Source organism: Emys orbicularis, chromosome 4, assembly GCF_028017835.1.
Source record: "Emys orbicularis isolate rEmyOrb1 chromosome 4, rEmyOrb1.hap1, whole genome shotgun sequence".
In the NCBI taxonomy this organism is placed as follows: domain Eukaryota; kingdom Metazoa; phylum Chordata; order Testudines; family Emydidae; genus Emys; species Emys orbicularis.
In genome coordinates this window covers 3,734,513-3,754,271 of record NC_088686.1, presented here as the reverse complement: position 1 = coordinate 3,754,271, position 19,759 = coordinate 3,734,513, and the positions used below count along the sequence as shown (strand labels likewise).

Here is a 19,759-nt window from a genome sequence, read left to right as displayed (position 1 = left end):
TATTTGTAGTAATAGAAATCAAGGGTAGATGCTAAGTGTATGTGTCTGTGTTTACCAGTATCTTGTATCATCTGACCCAAAGGACCAATAAGGGGACAAGATACTTTCAAATCTTGGTGGGGGGAAGGCTTTTGTTTGTGCTCTTTGTTTTGGGGGGAGTTCGCTCTTGGGACTAAGAGGGACCAGACATCAATCCATGCTCTCCAAATCTTTCTGAACAAGTCTCTCATATTTCAAACTTGTAAGTACAGCCAGGCAAGGCGTGCTAGTTTTATCTGTGTTTTCTCAACTTGTAAATGTACCTTTTGCTAGGGTGTTTACCTCTGTTTGCTGTAACTTTGAACCTAAGGCTAGAGGGGGTTCCTCTGGGCTCTTTAAGTTTGATTACCCTGTAAAGTTATTTTCCATCCTGATTTTACAGAGATGATTTTTACCTTTTTCCTTAATTAAATGCCTTCTTTTTAAGAACCTGGTTGATTTTTCCTTGTTTTTAGATCCAAGGGGTTGGATCTGTGTTCACCAGGGAGTTGGTGGAAGAGTCTCTCAAGGCTACCCAGGGAAGGGAGTTAGCCCATTGGGAGTGGTGGCAGCGGACCAGATCTAAGCTGGTAGTTAAGCTTAGAAGTTTTCATGCAGGCCCCCACATCTGTACCCTAAAGTTCAGAGTGGGGAAGGAGCCTTGACAGACCCCAAACCACCAAAACCTGTTTTTTAGCTAGTCAGCCTTTAGCAATGACATCACTTATTTGTTAATGGCTATAAAAGGATAAGCTCTTGAAGGGTTCATTGCCAATACTTAACCAAGTTGGAGCTGGCCAATATTGGTGTAAGCACCCCCAGTTTAGCTCTTTTGTAAGTGTTTTGATCAAATGTTTATAAATGTTTTGTTACAGTTTGAATGCAGTAGTTGCCTACTATTTAGGCTATTAGATGTGTTTAGAGGAATTGTATAAATATCATTCAGCCTTTGGATTTATCTAAGGAATTTACAGTTAAGCCAGTGTCTGGTGGAATCCTATATTACTAATATCTATAATAATAAATTCCAACGAGACCCCACCTTACCAAGCAATCCAGATCAATCTGTATAACTGACTTTACCCCATCATTATTTACCACTCTAGCCATTTTTAGGTCATCTGCAAATTTTACCAGCAATGGTTTTGTATTTTCTTCTAGATCACTGATAAGGATATTGAATAGCATTGGGCCAGGAATTGATCCATGCAGGACTCCATTAAAAGTAAAGGGATTCTGCTAGGGTTTTAACCTAATCTATTCTAGGCTGCTATTTTCCCCCTCAAAAATGGCATTCCTGAGTAAGTAGACTGGATGCAGCTACCTCATTGGCCTGGTCCCCACTAAGCCCCCACTTCGGACTAAGGTACGTTAATAACGTAGCTGAATTCGAAGAACCTTAGTCCAAACTTACCGCGGGTCCAGACGCGGCAGGCAGGCTCCCCCGTCGATGCCACGTACTCCTCTCGCCGAGCTGGAGTACCGGCGTCGACGGCGAGCACTTCCGGGATCGATCCGGGATCGATTTATCGCGTCTAAACCAGATGCGATAAATCGATCCCAGAACATCGATTGCCTGCCGCCGGACCCTCCGGTAAGTGTAGACGTACCCATTGATACTAACAAATTAACTCTTGGGAAAAAATAGAAATAGACCTCGTCTCCTTCAAGTCCCAAAACAAGAGTGAGACAAACTTTCCGGAACTATGCTGAACAGATAGTACAGAGGAAGCTGAGGGAAGTCTGGCAGTTGCTGATGGGGAGGAATCTGGGGGAAAGGGGTGCTGGATGGCTGACATATCTACTGAGACAGATTAAGGTTGTGGAGCGGTGTCTTGTTTGGTGATTGTTCTAGTGATGAAGTGGGCGTCTTTGGGGGGGTGTAATGAATGGTGTGGCATATCAGATGCATTAACTTTTCATTTCCTTGCTTTTTGCATTTTGTGTAAATTATGCTCTGTACAGAGCAATCTTAATTCACACACAACACAGGGTTTTTTGGGTACTAATTTTGATCGTACGTCTCTCTTTTATATGTTTTCCTTACTTTTTAGAGTTAAGATCTTCAGGCAGGTATCATGTCTTCCTTTATACAATGCCTAGCACAATTATGCCCCAATCAAACTACCACAATAGAAATAAGCAAGCCACTGCAAAGATTGTTTAAGCTACTCAGGAGTTCTTTAGACTGATGCAGTCTACAGCTTCCTAAAGTAAGATTTGGCAAAAGGCAAGTGCTCACACAGTGGTGGTAGAATTGTAATACAAAGAAAACAAGAGAAAATCCAAACTGGGGAATAGATTTTTAACTCTCACAAAGATTTAACATGGAATTAAGATGAGAATAAAACTGTTCTAATTGGAAAAAATACTCCGGGATTAATTCTGCAATCAGGTCTTTGGCCTTCCCCGGTTTTACCAATCCCTTCTTTTTAAACCTCTACCTAAGACACAGCTCTAAGCCTCTCTTTTCCTATTTGTTTCCAACTATTTTTGTACCTCGTTATCTCCTCATTAGCCAGGCCTGCCCTACTCCCCACTTGCTCTGGGACTCTCTTGTTCCTCAGATTTTCATAATAAAAGAACAAACCAAGGTTTTTAGTAGTGAGAATCTCTGAAGCAGTACATTCTTATCATCAAGGCTTTTTCTACAGAGAATCAGGATGAAGCTTAATGGGCCTTTGAAAGAGGATGTTTTTATATACAGTTACCTTCACAATGTTCGCAACAACGAGGTCTTGATTGTTCTCTGTGTCTGATAACAATTGTTTAATTCCATTAATTCTGTCCCGGAAGTCTTTTGCATTCAGTAAGCTTGTAATGACCTTAACATATTCTGCACTTTCTAGTGAATTACGAGCAACTGGTTTTCTTGTAATTTCACGTGCTTCTGTAATCTCTCTGTTGGGGGGGGGGAAAAGGATTACTGTTATTCAGTTAACATTCAGACCAGCTGGAACAATAGCCTGACGTTTACAGGCAGTCAACTTTCTCAGCTATACAAACATCAAAAACTAAATAGAACAAGTTCCTATCAAAGGCATTTGGGCATTTTAAAGTACGTTATTTAAAATGAACCATTTCTTACCCTACCCGAACTGTGGCTCTTCGAGATGATGTCAGTGTGGATCCAACTGTAAGTGCACATGCAAGCAAGATCAGCGTCTGTTGGGGCTGTGCATGCACCCTATGCCTCCTCGTGCTTCTGTCCGAGGGCATAAAGGTCAGAGTGCCCAGGGACCCCCCTGCTCAGTTCCCCCACCACTCACAGCCCGTGTTCGCAGAGGAGTGGGAATGGAGATCCAATCATGGGATCTGCACTAATGACCCCTCTTCAAAGAACCAGAGTTACTGTAGGGTTAGGAACTGTTCATTCGTCGAGTATATCTCATTGCTGATCCCAGTGTAGGCAACTGGCAAGCAGTGCCTCTTCTGGGTGGTGAGTGAAATGAGGAACATCAGCGGCAGCAGGCAAATGGAGATTGTAGCACTGCTCTCCCAAACTTGCCTGGCAGCTCAGTCTAATGCATAATGACAGACAAAAGTCAGTGGATTACTCCACATTGCCCCCATGCCAATCTCAGAAACTTAGCATATTTCTGAAGTAGGCAGAGGATGTTGCTGGAGCTCTGGTGGAGTGACCCTTGGTCTTCACTGGGAAAGATGTACATAAAAACGGTCATACTGGGTCAGACCAAAGGTCCATCCAGCCCAGTATCCTGTCTACCGAAAGTGGCCAATGCCAGGTGCCCCAGAGGGAATGAACAGAACACAGAATCATCAAGTGATCTCTCTCCTGCCGTCCATCACCACCTTCTGACAAACAGAGGCTAGGGACACCATTCCTTACCCATCCTGGCTAATAGCCATTAATGGACTTAACCTCCATGAATTTATCTAGTTCTCTTTTAAACCCTGTTATAGTCCTAGCCTTCACAACCTCCTCAGGTAAGGAGTTCCACAGGTTGACTGTGCGCTGTGTGAAGAAGAACTTCCTTTTATTTATATATCCTAGATAATTGGTAACACTGTAAGATACATCATGTTATCCACTATTCTTTTGAACATCAAATGCAAGTGAGATGCCTCAGGTAAGAACTTCATATGAATTCATTTGACAGTAGAAACCAGAGCCAAAGCCAAGGTAGACTTTATGCTTATTTAAATATCACCACAGACAAAAGGACTGATAAACGGAGCTCAATGACACCTTGTCGCCAATGGCAGTGAAATACCCCTGATTTGTCATCCTGGAAGATTTCAGTACTCATACTGGCAAGGCTGCAGATGCAAAAACCCCAAAACTCATCTCTTCACGAACTCTCACAGGTCACCTCTGGTCCAACAACCCTCAAAGCCATTCATAACCTGGATATGATCTGCAGCCTAGATATCAAGATGGAAGACATTACAACCCAGACATGGTCTTGGACAGACCCTCACCTCATTAAGGCAGTGATCAGAGACCTTCTAGCATCCATGTAACAAGACTTATGGACTCCAAGAAATTCCAAAGCCTGTTACAGAAGACCAGCACCCCACTCACAGGACAAGCAGATGAAGGGCTCCCCACTTCAGCTTGCTGGCTCTCGCTGCTTGCAGATTTGCTGTGGCAGGCTCCTTCGACTGGCGTGCAAGGGCTCGCCATCTGGCCATCCACGACAACAAGAGTGGGGGAGAAGAAGGGGAAACGGTTCATCAGCCCTGCATAACTCTCCACAGTAAATATGGGATGCTGATGCCAGGGCAAAAGGGGTGAGGGGCCCTGTAGGGGGTTCCTGGGTGAACCATAGGGGACTAGAGCAATAGAAGGGAGAGGGGGTTTGGGGCAACCAGCAGCTGGTGGCATACAGGCCGATCTATTGGGCAGATGGATTTGGGTGTTCAGGGCAGCAGAAGGGTACTGGTGGGAGCCAAGGGTGGTGGAGCAGGAGGAGAAGGGGATCTGCTCTGCTTGTACCCAACAACCAACTGCCCATCTGTATTCCCAGAGTTCAGTACATTCACTCATCAAGAAGTTCTGGATACCCTAAAAGAGTCCTGGCTTCTAAAAGAGTCATGAACAAGTGATAACTCTCCTGACCAATATAGCCAATGCCTCATTCAGAGAAGGAATCTTCCCTTCCTCTTTCAACCATGCAATAGTCTGACCAACACCGAAAAAACCCACCCTGGATACTTTAGTCCTAGCCAACTATGGCCCAGTGTCAAACCTCCCATTCTTAAGCAAGCAACCAAGCAAGCAAAAGGCCAACTATAAGCTCATCTAACGGAAGCCAACATTCTACACCCAGCGCAATCTGGATTCAGGCCAGGACATGGAACTGGGACTGCTTTAGTGGCATTGATGGATGATCTCCTCCTGTCAATGGATAAAGGACAGACATCCATTCTCATCCTCCTGGACACCTCTGCACCAATTGACACTGTTGACCACAAAAAGATACTGCTGTCTCTCCTGAGTTAGGTAGCAGGAGTCTGGGGTAAAGCGCTAAAATAGTTTGAATTCTTCCTGGAGGGATGCACCTAAAGAGTCGTGATGGGAAACTGCACCTCCACCACTAGACCCCTCTCTTGTGCGGTTCTACAAGGTTCAATTCTTTCTCCAGTTCTTCTCAACATCTATATGCAACCACTAGGTCAGACAACATGGGCTCAAATGCCAGCAATATGCAGATGACACAGAGCTTTCCCTATCCTTCACCACATACAGACACAACTCTACTAGAAAGATAATCCAGTGCTTGGAGGAGATCCAGAGCCATAACTAGATATTTTAGTGCCCAGGGCAAGCAAGCATATTTTCGCCCCCATCGCTTTTCGTCATTTTTCCACCCCCGTGGCTTTGCACTCTGGGTGGCTGTCCTGCTGGCGTCACCCTGGTTACAGCCCTGTAACTCTGCCACTTGCCTCCTTTGTGATCTTGGGCAGATCATGTTTTGGTGCTTCAGTTTTCCCTTATACAAAAGAGGGATAAAGATACCTACAGAAGGATGGTGTGAGGTAGAATTCACTGGTGAAATGAAAGGCATTATAAGAGTGCAAACTATAGTTCATCTCTTCAGAATATGTACAGGGGGAAAAAAGGGAAGCTTCCCCCAATAAGCCAGAGATCACGAGTTAGGAGCCCTTTCAGAAAGCAATATTGCAATCATGATCTCTAAGGCTAGAGTTTACAATGGAGTCACTACAGCCTTTTGGACCAGTGCTGTAGTATCTATTTTATAAAGATTTCAAATATGCTTCTCTGGAATTTAATCCTCCCCAACACTAAACTCCATGCCCACAAGTGGCTTCCAGAGAGGGAATCCTGCCTGCTAACACACGTCCCAGTGAATGAGGTCCCCCACTGTAGCTGGACCCCTCCTACTCTGTCAGTAATCTGCCTGTCCTTCCCTAGCCCATAGGAGCTGTGCTAACCGGCTCTCTTCTAGGAAGCATTCCCGTACTCATGTCCAGCAGGCATAAAAATCTCTTCCATCAGGCAAAATCAGATCCGTGTTTGCTTCCAGCAAAGAAAGTGCAAGTTTTATGGTGAAAGCAATTTCCCTGTTTCCTGATTAACAACAACAAACCAAGGCCCTCAGGCTGGGGTGGAGAACAGAGTTTAGTTGACAGAGTTTTGAAATGGGATCTTAATGACCAGGTTCAAATTAGCCAGCATCACATTTTCATTCTGGGGAATGGAAATGAAAGAGGATTCTCTATAGCAGGCTATGGCTAGTCCAACTCCCACCACACACACAGCCCTTTTAAAACATGTCTCAGATAAAATAGGTATCTTGCTCTTTCACAGGCTCTATTTCCCTCATTCTGTTGTCCGAAGTACAGATTTTAACCCCCCCCCCCACACACACACACACACACCTATCTAAGCCACCTGTGTTTTACTAGCAGATCAAGAGGAGGATGAGATCGGGGCAGGGGGAGGGGGAGGGGAGGGAAACAAAGAAATGGCTGCATGATAGGAAGTGTGAGTGGGAAACAGTGACACCCAAAGAATAGTAATAATTAATACCTGGCATTTCCCACAGCAGAATTCTGCAGTAATGGTGCAAAGCACAGCAAGGGCACTAATAGCAACTAGGGTCTCCTGGGCTGGGCACAAGTCTGGGAATCAGATCTGCCTCCCAGTCTTCATCACAGCAGCAAGTCATTCTGCCTGGTCAGCTTCTCCGTCTGTAAAATGGCGCTAATGACGCTACTACTCCCTTTTTGTAAAGTACTTTGGGTGGGAGCCACAAAGGGACTCAGGTGTTCCCATGGGGAGTGTCACAGCATCTAGAAAATCACAGGAACACACCGTGATCCACAAAGCCCAGTTAGATGCACAGGGAGAGGGAAGTGCCTAAGAATGCCAACCATTCTCAGAGCTAGGCACCCTACAGCCAAACTGCATTGAGGCACATGTCAGTTTAGCAATCCCCAGACAGGAACTCACCCCTAGAATCAGATAGCCGAGGCACATACTTCATGGAGCCTATCCTTTGAGAGCTAGAAAATGCAATCTACCAGCTAAGTGTGACCATACACGGTAATGCTTTAGATCGATGCTGCAGAACAATTTAACATAGCTCTTTATGTCCTCAGTGAGATCTCCCGAGGGAAACAGTAGAAGCCCTATTGCTTGGCACATTTAAAATGCGTATGGACCAAATACTAATAAATGCATAAGTGGGCACAATCCTGTGCTGGCAGGGTGAAGGATTGGATGGTCCAACTGGTCTTTTTAATCTCCAGAGTCTGTGATTTACAAACACTGACTAATGAATCCACAAGTGTCCAGTGTGAGTGGAGAGGGGACTGCACTGGTGATGTCCCTCAAACACCAGACTTGTTTACTAAGAAGCCTGGATACTGCAGGAGTAGGCAGTGTGGCTGCACAGATTGGGCACTGGCCTGGGAGTCAGCAGTGGTGAGCTCAGTTCCTGGCTCTATCACTTACCCACCATATAATCTTGAACAAATCCCTTAAAACGTTGTGTCTCAGTTTCCTCATCAGTAATTACACTTACCCATGTTTGTGACATGCTCTGAGATCTTTCAGTGACAGGTGTGATCTCAGTGCTGAGTATTTCTAGGTAGATAAAGAGAGGAGCGCTGCCTCGAGGAGCTTACAAAGTCAGTCTAAATCAGAAGCACAATAAAGATGCCAGTGGGGGATGGCCTAGGGAGGAGGAGGACAGCAAGAGAACAAACCACGCTTGTTGCACTTCCTCCTTGCATATTACCTCTGTTGCACTAGATTCCTGTTAGCCTGGGTGTCCTTAGCAGGTGAATTCACAGCAGCCCGGCACCTCACCAAGGAAAGAGCCTCTTAGCTGTGGTGTCCCCGTGCAGCACTTTCCCTATGTCTGAGTACACAACAGCCCTGCGCTGATCAAAACGTTACATACAAATCCACCGACTTTGTGATTTCACAACTAAGCCATCAATCCTTGCTGCTTTTAACCTCACTCGAGGACATGCAGGTATCAGTCCATTGCAAAGGCCACAAGTAATGTTTCCTACCATCTCCACTTGGCTAGGAGACTCCATGCCATTCCTGGCAGACAAAGACCTGGCCTCAGTTATTCAGGCCTTCATCACTTCTTGCCTGGACAACAGCAATGTGATATACCTATGCACAAAACTTTCAACACTTGGGAAACTCCAATCAATACAAAATGCTGCAGCGCATCTCCTAGGCAACATGGATTACCGTGAGCACATGACACCTCTCCTCCGTTCTCTACTATGGCTTCCCATAGAATTTTAAATCAAGTTCAAGGTTTATTTATTTAAGGTGTCGGTCCTTATCTTCAAATCACTCCATGACTTGGACCCAGATCTACAAGACTGTCTAAAGCTCCAGGGTAAAGACTGTGGTCGACAGCTTCACTCCTTTGGCACAATGGAACTCATAGGCCTGGTCTACAGTAACCCCCCAAATCGACCTAAGATACGCAACTTCAGCTACGTGAATAACGTAGCTGAAGTCGACGTACCTTAGTTCGAATTTACCACGGTCCAGACGCAGCAGGCAGGCTCCCCCGTCGATGCCGCATACTCCTCTCGCCGAGCTGGAGTACCGGCGTCGACGGCGAGCACTTCCGGGATCGATTTATAGCGTCTAGACAAGACGCGATAAATTGATCCCAGAAGATCGATTGCCTGCCGCCGAACCAGCAGGTAAGTGTAGACATACCCATAACAATAAGACTAAAGCTCATCTGAGTGGGAGACAAAATCTTCTCCTAGAATGGTCCGAGCTTAGGGAATGAACTTTGTCAAGAACTAAGGACCATCACAAATCTCACCACTTCCTGCATTTCTCTAACCTGCCTTCTCTAATAATCACGTAGCAACAGGTATATTTATTTAATAAATATATTTTAATAGGAGAACAAAACCCCACCAAAACAAGACATTACACTGCATGTGCTTCTCGTTCTGGAGAGAGGATGAGAGGAAAAACACCACATGACAGATGCATAATCACTTTGCATATTGCTTTAATAGAGGACGCTCAAATAGTATGGTGATGAGTTTGGTATAAAAACCTATACAGAACAGAATTTGTGATGAGATGACCTGTATCTTGGAACATCCAACTATATCCAGGAATAAATGGGGACACTGCCTGAATGGGTTGGTTCTGTCAACATACTAAACAAAGCTCTGGAAACGTCCAGTAAGTGCAACAACTCCCCCAGTGAAGAGCAGGGAAAAAACAGGCAAACTCATGAGACCTTCTTTGTAGCCCCTTTCAGAATGCTCCTTGCTTCGTCTCACTCTGAAGACAGTCTTCCTTCACTTCAGCCAGAAGAGTGAGTGAGCGTTGAGCACTTAAGGCTGACACTCCTTACTGACTTTCAATAGGGTCGTGGTGGTGTGGAAAACTCATGCCGAATTCTGTGACTGAGACATAAGTTTCAGAGTGGTAGCCGTGTTAGTCTGTATCAGCAAAAAGAACGCGGAGTCCTTGTGGCATAAGTATTAGCTGTGATATTGAGGCTTAAGTGCTGAGGCTACCAGTGCAAAAAGCATCATGTCAAAGTTGCTGGTGCCAGTTTTGACAGTGTCCTCTTCGTTGCCTTTCTTCTGCTGCCTGACCCCAGGGCGTGGTGTCCGTTCGAGGGAGGGCTGGCCAATGCCAACTCTTTCAGAGCCACTTGGGTGGTGGTTGTTTCCTCTGGATCCAAAGTAATTAGTATGGATTGTTCAACCAGATGTAACTTGAGCCAAACCTCCCTGGACTGCGGGCCCTGGAGGAAAACCATCAGCACACCACGCACTTTGGGATACAGCTCTCCCATAGGAAGAATAGGCAATGGCTGTGTCGGTCAGTGAGGGGAATGATGCCAATGCACGGTTTGAACCCTGATGGCTTAGAGTCTGTCATGTTAGCACAAAGCGCCTCGCCCCACCGTACGGGTGTGGGGAACTACTCTTTTCTTCCTGCAACATCCAAAGTAAAGAAAATAGAGGATAAGAGTGAAGATAAATTCTCTACACCCAAGTAATCAAGAAAACGATGAGTTTGAAGCTCTACAGTAATGGGTTAGACACTTGCTGGGTTCTATCTCGCTGCCACAAGCAATTCAAGGGAACAGAGATGTCTGCAGCCACCCTTTATGACCTTCACATGTGGCTCCAATGGACAATGCTATTCAAAAGACTTCAACCTTGTGCACATGAGGTGCATGCACACCTACAGGGGGATCCACACTGACACATACTCAAACAAGAATTATATTTAACAAAGGAACAATAAAATATGTTACAAATTCATGTGCAATTCCTTTTACTCAGTATACTTTTAATATTGCTTCTCGGACCTCTACCTTTCTTCTCTTTTTTCAAAATAGTTTCCAATGGTATGTCTACAAAGCAAGTGAAGGTGTGATGGGTTTGTACTCAGGTTCTAGCCTACGCTGAAGACCGTACTGTCACATCTTTAAAACTATTGTTACCCACACTGGCTAAACTAAAGCTAGCATAAGTATGCCTACCTGTGCTACAATCACACCTTCATCTGCTGTGTAGATGTAGCCTAAAAGAGACGATTAAAACAGGAAGGAAAACTATTATACTTTCCATGAGTATCCAAAATATCAAACATCACATTTCAATCCAATGTGGGGTCCATGCTTTGTGTATTATATATAAACTATTTATATTTCAAATGGTTATTCTTCTACATGGCCATGTTTACAAATTAGGAAACACAGATTAAAGGCAAAACAGCTGTTGAATATTTGGTACACAGATCGCAGATGTTTTGGATACAAAAAGGTTATCTATCTAGCGTATGTAATGCAATTTTCCATATATAATTTAGTACACTGTATATGTGTATTAGCTCAGGATCTATATTGCTTTACTAGGTGCTCAAGAGTATTGAGTAATTGGTTTGCTACAGTTTATACGCTCTCAAAAGTCCAGAAACTGTTTGCTTCTACTTGCAATTTGTTTTACGCCTGTAGTAATGCTTGGGATAGTAGCTCCCAGAATGTAGCATTCCCCTGTCTGAATCTAAATAGTTTATACCAATGATGAATCTGGATTGTCAAAAAAACAAGGGTCAGTATTATAATGATTAATATGGGAGTTGTGTAAACGTGAGGCGTAATCCTCTATTTTTATCATGTGACAATACTGCCATTTAGTGATTTTTATCAGACAAGTTATCCACTGACCAGCTCAATTACTTATGGACTAGTACGGTATAATCAGAATACTGTTGACAAGAGTTCAAAGAGCCCATTGTAGAATTTATATGCGATTTATTTTAATTATTTTGTATTAGTCTCCCAGCCAATAATTTAACTTCTCTAGTGGAGTTTAGTCATTATCAGATTCATGATTAAGCACTATAAAACATATGTACTGATATTCTTACTGATATGGTCCACCACTGAGTAAGAACTTCAGTTAATCCAATGTCATGCACAGAAAAAGTAAAACCTTTAAACTACATTTACAGTAATAGTGAAGCACTGTATGTGAACAAAAGGCATGACAAATGCTCCTTCATAAGATACATGTGTTTTCATAGGCAATCGGTGAGTTAATTAGCACCTAACTGCACAAAGCAGTAAGTTAGGCTGTCACTTCTTACTAATAACTAACTAAAAGTATTTACTTGAGACACAAAAATTTCTACCAACTTTTTTTTTTTTTAAGTTCCATTCAAATCTGACAAATATTGCCATGAACATTGCTACAATCTCTCCCCAGTGGTACTGCAAAGAATATTCCCTGGAGATTAATTACTAATAGAGTATGCAATTTAGAAAGACAAGTCTACCTTTCAGTGATATTGAGAGCATCTCTCGAAGTGGATGACGACCTTGAATGTCCAATGCTACCAGTATGAGAACGTCTTCCTTTGGCTGACGGTGTGTCTAGAGGCATCTCTCCTAGGCCCTGCAAATATGACAGTAAATAAGAGGTTATCCAGTACTGTGCTGTGGTGTTGGAAGCTCTTTAATAGCAAGCCTAACGGCTAATCAAACTGCAGTAGCAAATAGTTCACTTGTTGCAACCGAAGCAATTACAGATTAGATTCGCTTTGTGTCTTTTCATTGACACAATCTGTTTGTATTGTACTCCAAAGCAATAACATTTTACATTACAAAATAAAATGACCATTTATTCGTAGTATTAACATTATTCACCATTGCAAAGATGCAAGACTGTAAACTCACTATTTATTTATATTAATTAAATTCACATAAGTAGGAAAGATACTTAAAACACTGCTATTTCACCTCTTCATTTCCTTGTTTAAGTTATCCCCTCCTCATCCAGCCTTCCTGATTTATATGCCAAAGCTACATCCACTGGTGATAGCCAAAACTACCCAAAGCTAAACTCCATCAACTGCCACTGCTTGATCCCTGTCCAGGTTTAAGTCCTCAAAGGAGAAAGTCACAACAGACTTTTCCCCTATGCAATTTATTGAAAATGAGGAGTCAAACTGCCATCTTCACATTTAGAAGCTCTTAATGATTCTGCAATTATTGGGTTAAATGTCTGAGTTGTGCAAATACCTAGAATAAGGAGCTGTTTCTATCCCATTAAATATGTTAGTTACAAGTTTCGGTGCCAACTATCAAATTTCTAATTCTTCCTTTTGGGAAGCTGTGAACTACTTGGTTTTATGGGGCAATTTTAAATTAATCCATTTGTCTTAAAAACCAGGATTTAAAAAGAATACCTGTTGTATTCTGTAAAACCCTTTCAAAATAGTAAGTACAGTACAGTACAGTACAGTCATGTCTGGATGCTAAAAGGGATGGACTAATGTTGGTTATAAAACTAGGTTCTCAATGCTGAGCTTAAAACTCTCAGTGATTTAGTTTGTTCCCTCAGCCTGTGACCACACTGGCAAAAACTGGACATGCCATTCACCACTGCTGCAGCTGCTTAAATGTTGACAGTGGTGAAAACTGTAGTGTAGACATTATTTAGGACTTTTTATTCCCTGTCATCTAATCTTGTTCCATAGTACTGAAACAAGTACTTACACCAAAACACTGAGGGACAATTACATCTCTTGCTATTTTATTTTATTTTAAGTCACTTTATGCTCCTCACTGTAAATTATTCATTTGTTTTACATGTAACTTCGCTTTTCAAGTCATCACACAAGGTACAGAACGTTGGGCAGTCAAAGGAACTGACTACCACAAGTCCCTTAAAAGCAGCAACCTACCAGTGGTTGCATCCCCCAGGGTGCATCAGTAAGAACAAATGTTTTAATAATAAATTATACACGATTTAACTACATATTTTTCTAGCTAAGAATTCACTACTGAATATTAAAGTGCCAGCTATGTGCTAGGAGCCATAGAAGACAAAGATAAGCCCCTGAACACTAGTCATCAGAAATGTGAAATACAACATCTCTCAAGGAAGTTGCCTAACATGCTGTGAGACCTCTTGGCAGCAGTATTTCTGAAGATGGTAAAGGATTTTCAGTACACTGGATGATGGACAATGGTAGCTCTTGGGTCCCACAGATTTGGTCTTCACCCTGGACAGTGTCTGGGTAATAAAGCCAGCTAATTGTGCTGAAACTACCTTATCTTAAACCGTGGCAAAATGAAACCTGTTCGGTGGAGGCTGTTGATAGGAGATTTCAACTGCCTGTTTGTTGAGGGAACTTGTTCAGAAGTTGTGGACCAGATTAAGAAACCTGGAGAATGTCTACACTGCAATTAAAAACCCATGGCTGGCCCATGCCAGCTGACTCAGGCTCACGGGGCTCAGGATTTGGGGCCGTTTAATTGTGATGCAGATATTCAGGCTTGGGCTGTAGCCTGGGCTCGAAGACACTGCAAGGTGAGAGGGTCCCAGAGGCTCCAGCTCAAGCCTGAATATCTACACCTCGATTAAACGGCCCCTTAGCCTGTGTCAGCTGTGGGTTTTTAACTGAAGTGTAGACATACCCCAATGTCCTTTTTGATCAGGTCCTTTCTAATGAAAGCCATGTGTCAGAGGTGATTTCAAGTGTCTATTTCGGTTGTGCAATCTGTGCAACCTACACCCTTACTTATTCTGATGTGCCCTCCGCAAAGCAACATGCTCCTTCCTATCCATGAGGCAGGATTATTGTAATTCCATTTTAGCAGGTCTCCTCTTTCATTTGTTCCTGGTTCAGAGGCAGCAACACATCAGCTCAGGTTTAAGCAATGTGAGCATATTACGCTGTCTCTGCATTCTTTACACTGGCTGTTAAAGTGGCAGACTGACTATAGAGATAACTGGTTTTAAAGCTTGTCCTCAAAACTTTGAGCCTCATCTTGCCCATCATTTAAGGATCCCAACACTGTCTGAAGCCAGCAATCATGCCTTAGCTGCAGTGGATATTATGGGGTAGGACTCGTCCCAACCACAGATCTAACTCAATCCATCTCTTTCCTATTTATAAAAAAGCACCTAAAAATTACTTACATCCCAGATGTCCTCTACTGACCCCTTATTAATTATTTTATTTATTACATTATACCCATGTGTTTGCTCTTTGGATTTAAAGAGGATTATAATTTTGTTTGTGTATTTTAACTTACTTTTATGTTGTACAGAATCTGTCTTGCTAAAAGTGGCATTTAATAAATAATGATGAAAGTATTTCACTGTCTTTTCCTTTCTTAAAATTGGTATGCACATTAGTTGTTTTTGAAGAGTGTCAGACTGATACCACTGGATACTGAAGTCTTAACAAGCTTCCCCAACACTGCACTGTGAAATGTATGCCTCCGTTCTCTTCAGAAGGGAGTATCTCTTGCAGAGAGAGAGGACACAGCAATTTTTAGGCCCAGTCTTTGGCCTTGCCACTGAATCAGTCAACAAGCAATAACTTGGTACCAACTGCCATGGTGCTTTGTGTGATGTGGACTACTCTCCACAAGGAAAATGGCTATTCATTGGGCTACACAGCAGTAGAGATTGCTGTGTACTACTGACCTGGGCCAGATTAGAAACAATGACCAGCAGGTTCACAGATTTTTAAAGCCAGAAGAGACCATCATGATAATTTAATATGACCTGCTGAATAATGTAGGCCATAGAACTTCATCCAGCGATTCCTGCACTGTGCCCAATAACTTGTGTTTGGGCTAGAACATATCCTTTAGAAAGATATCCAACCCTGACTGAAGGCATTAAGTGATGGATAATCTATCGTCTTGCAATCTGTTCCAATGGTTAAATACAATCACTGTTAAATTTTTCCAGTGGTTGGATTTGTTACACATTTGTCTGCTCAATTATATAACCCTCTAGTAGGAGATAACCTACACAGGGTGAGGGTCTTTTTAGACCAGGGGTAGGCAAGCTGTGGCACGTGAGCTGATTTTCAGTGGCACTCACACTGCCCGGGTCCTGGCCACCGGTCCAGGGAGCTCTGCATTTTAATTTAATTTTAAATGAAGCTTCTTAAACATTTTAAAAACCTTATTTACTTTACATACAACAATTGTTTAATTACATATTATAGAGTTGTAGAAAGAGACCTTCTAAAAAGGTTAAAATGTATGACTGGCACGCGAAACCTTAAATGAGAGTGAATAAATGAAGACTCGGCACACCACTTCTGAAAGGTTGCCGACCCCTGTTTTAGACCATGATCAAGTCTTCTTTCAACTTTCTCTTTGATAAGCAAAAAAGACTGAGCTTCTGAAATCTCTCATCGATAAGAAACTGAAATTATAATTTTTGAAGCTCTTTCATGAACCCCTTCCTGTTTTTCAATATCTTTTTTCAAGTGCAGATACCAGAACTGGACACAGTAGCATGTAATGGTCTCACTAATGCCATATACAGCGGTAATACCACCTCCTTACTGCAATATCCCCATTTATACATCCAAGGACTGCATTGACCCTCTTAGCCACAGCACTGCTTTAGGAGCTTGTGTTCAGTTGGTTATCCAGCATGAACCCCAAGTCCTTTTCAGAGCCACTGCTTTACAGAAGCGGATCTATCTGGAAGGTATGGCTTACACTCTTTGTTTCCAGAGGAATGGCTGTATTAAAAAGTACATCTGACCAGTGGCTTACCAGTGGCCTTGTATCACCTTATAGATCCCGTAAGCCATTTAATCTCCCTACATTTATTTTTTCTAACCTGTTAGATGAAAGCTTTTCCATATACCTTTTGACGTAGACTGCTGACAGACTCCTTAATGTAAGGTAAATCCTTAGACGGCACATACTTTTCAAGCATTTTGTCAAAGTCTGGGTGAGTCATCATACTGAAGAGCATCTTTCGACCATAGTACCTAAAATCGTAGCAAACCATTTCATATTAACCTAGAAATATTAGGGAAATTTGGACCATTACCATATGTCTAATTGATCACAATAGAACATATCTTAAAATGTAATTTTCTAAGTGCAGAAAGACCGTCAGATATTCATATGCCCTCACCACCTCCTTCAAAGAAACCACACTCAAGAGAAGCTAGTTTAGGTACATAAAAAGGTGAAAAAATGCTAGTTTAGCAAGTTAAAGAATGAAAATAATCTTTAGTTTCCATCTGGAACAGTTATTTGCTATATATAAAGTATACTACTACCTACTGACCTTGTTTCTTGTGAGCCATCCTGCGCAAACTTGGCTACGGCAGGTAAAGTCCTGTCAGTAACATCCTTAATTCCAGATAATATCCGTCCCGGTCCCATTCGTTCCACCACATCTGACAAGTGCTGGGCTGTGCATCTTCTCACTGCAGTGTGCAAATGACTAGAGGAGAAACAGTCAGATACAAATGGTCACTAATGACCATGGAAAGAGCTATGCTATATTTTCTCACTCTTTCAATGCTTACTGAAAGCCCCGTGTTTTAAATTCTTCCACTCAAGCTGCAACTCTGCTCTACTGACCGCATCTGCTCCAACCCCTCAGACAGAGACCAACACCTACAAGATCTTCACCAAGCATTCTCAAAACTACGATACCCACACAAGGAAATAAAGGAACAAATCAACAGAGCCAGACGTGTACCCAGAAGCCTCCTGCTACAAGACAGGCCCAAAAAAGAAACCAACAGAACTCCACTGGCCATCACCTACAGCCCTCAGCTTAAACCTCTCCAACGCATCATCAGTGATCTACAACCCATCCTGGACAATGACCCCTCACTTTCACAGACCTTGGGAGGCAGGCCAGTCCTCGCCCACAGACAACCCGCCAACCTTAAGCATATTCTCACCAGCAACCACGCACCGCACCATAACAACTCTAACTCAGGAACCAACCCATGCAACAAACCTCGATGCCAACTCTGCCCACATATCTACACCAGCAACACCATCACAGGACCTAACCAGATCAGCTACAACATCACCGGCTCATTCACCTGCACGTCCACCAATGTTATATATGCCATCATGTGCCAGCAATGCCCCTCTGCTATGTACATTGGCCAAACTGGACAGTCACTATGCAAGAGGATAAATGGACACAAGTCAGATATCAGGAATGGCAATATACAAAAACCTGTAGGAGAACACTTCAACCTCCCTGGCCACACAATAGCAGATGTAAAGGTAGCCCTCTTACAGCAAAAAAACTTCAGGACCAGACTCCAAAGAGAAACTGCTGAGCTCCAGTTGATTTGCAAATTTGACACCATCAGATCAGGATTAAACAAAGTCTGTGAATGGATATCCAACTACAGAAGCAGTTTCTCCTCCCTTGGTGTTCACACCTCAACTGCTAGCAGAGCACCTCACCCTCCCTGATTGAACTAACCTCGTTATCTCCATACTGATTTATACCTGCCTCTGGAAATTTCCATTACTTGCATCTGAAGAAGTGAGGTTCTTACCCACGAAAGCTTATGCTCCCAATACTTCTGTTAGTCTTAAAGGTGCCACAGGACCCTCTGTTGCTTTTTACAGTTTCAGACTAACACGGCTACCCCTCTGATGCTGAAATTCGGATACTTATTTTAACTTTGTACAAAGAGATGTCCATTTCCACTCCATGGCACCAAACTTTTTAAAGGGAGACTGTAGGATTAAACTTCATTTTATTCCTACTCATATACATACCACATACACACTAGAATGCACAATTAAAATAGAAGAATAAATTTCACTTTTGTTTCAAGTCATTTTTACTTTCTGGCCCTCCTACACTGGCACACTGCTGCAACAACCAGGTTGCAAATGCTGACGGAAAACATTATTCTAGTCTTTTTAAAGCAAAGTGAACATTAATTTAAAAGTAATCTATTTTAAAGATGAATAGTAAGAAACATACCTTCCAACATAGTCACTAACTTTATTACCAACAAATTATTGTGCTCTAAAACATTCTACACAAGGATACCAATCTATAGAGTCATTTACATTAAAACAAATCAGCATCTTTATTATCCTTTCAAAACTCCACTCAAGTCTATTTTCCCACCAGAGGTGGTGCCAGCAAGTCACTACCTTCATGCAAACAGAAAATTCTCACCCAAAATTTCAGAAGCATGCACCCAACTATTATGTATCTACATGGAAGCGCAACTGCAAATTAGACATATGCAATTTCGAATATTCGGGCCTCTCTTCCCAATTTTGTTATTTTAGCCTCCAGATAGAAATTTGATACTGGGGCTAGCACAGCACTTACAGACCTTATTGTGAACAGAGCAGTACGACATTCTAAACAATACATATATAGCTTGTCAGTCACACGCTAAAGAGAAAAAGGACGTTTAGAAGAGAGACTTAAAGAAAAGAAGTGACTTGTGGGCTTGGCGGAAGTAAAGCACAAGTAGAGGAGCAATTCCTATTGCATGGATTGGAGGGGAAAGACAAGGACTAGATCCAGGCTGGAGGAACTTAGTGAGCAGGCAGGGAAGGGAACAGATCAAGTGACAGATTGGAGAGAATCTATGGAATACTATCAAGATTAAGAGGGCAATTTTTAAGTGGATTTGGCACTTGATAGGAGTCTCTAAGTGACAGAGAGTTGCAGGGGATGATGCAATATGTAAGAGCAAGAGTAACGTCGCAGCACCAGCGAGCAAAAAGTCCTCCAGTCTGGAAGACCAGGCTAAACAGAAGTGCTCCTAGACAAGTAAAAGCATCATTCTGCCTGTCAGACAATGCAGCAATAGAAGAGAGGGGCTAAGTGATCTTAGGCACAGCAGCTGAGCTGCCCATCCTCAGAGAGGAGAGTGGGAGTGGCGCAAAGGACTGAGCTGACTCTAGCATAAAAGGACGAGAAGTGGCTGAGCAAAGCAGTAGAA

General features: G+C 42.8%; 1 protein-coding gene across 1 annotated transcript in view; it reads right to left on the bottom strand.

Annotated features, from left to right (window-relative positions):
• Positions 1–19,759, bottom strand: part of TOGARAM1 (TOG array regulator of axonemal microtubules 1) — an 80,939-nt gene that overhangs the window by 8,613 nt on the left and 52,567 nt on the right. Inside the window, exons 16-19 of the mRNA XM_065402506.1 lie at positions 17,095–17,253; positions 16,663–16,789; positions 12,311–12,429; positions 2,730–2,919 (exon numbers count right to left, since the gene is read on the bottom strand). Coding sequence (XP_065258578.1) covers positions 2,730–2,919; positions 12,311–12,429; positions 16,663–16,789; positions 17,095–17,253 — 595 coding nt within the window. The remainder of the gene's footprint in view (positions 1–2,729; positions 2,920–12,310; positions 12,430–16,662; positions 16,790–17,094; positions 17,254–19,759) is intronic.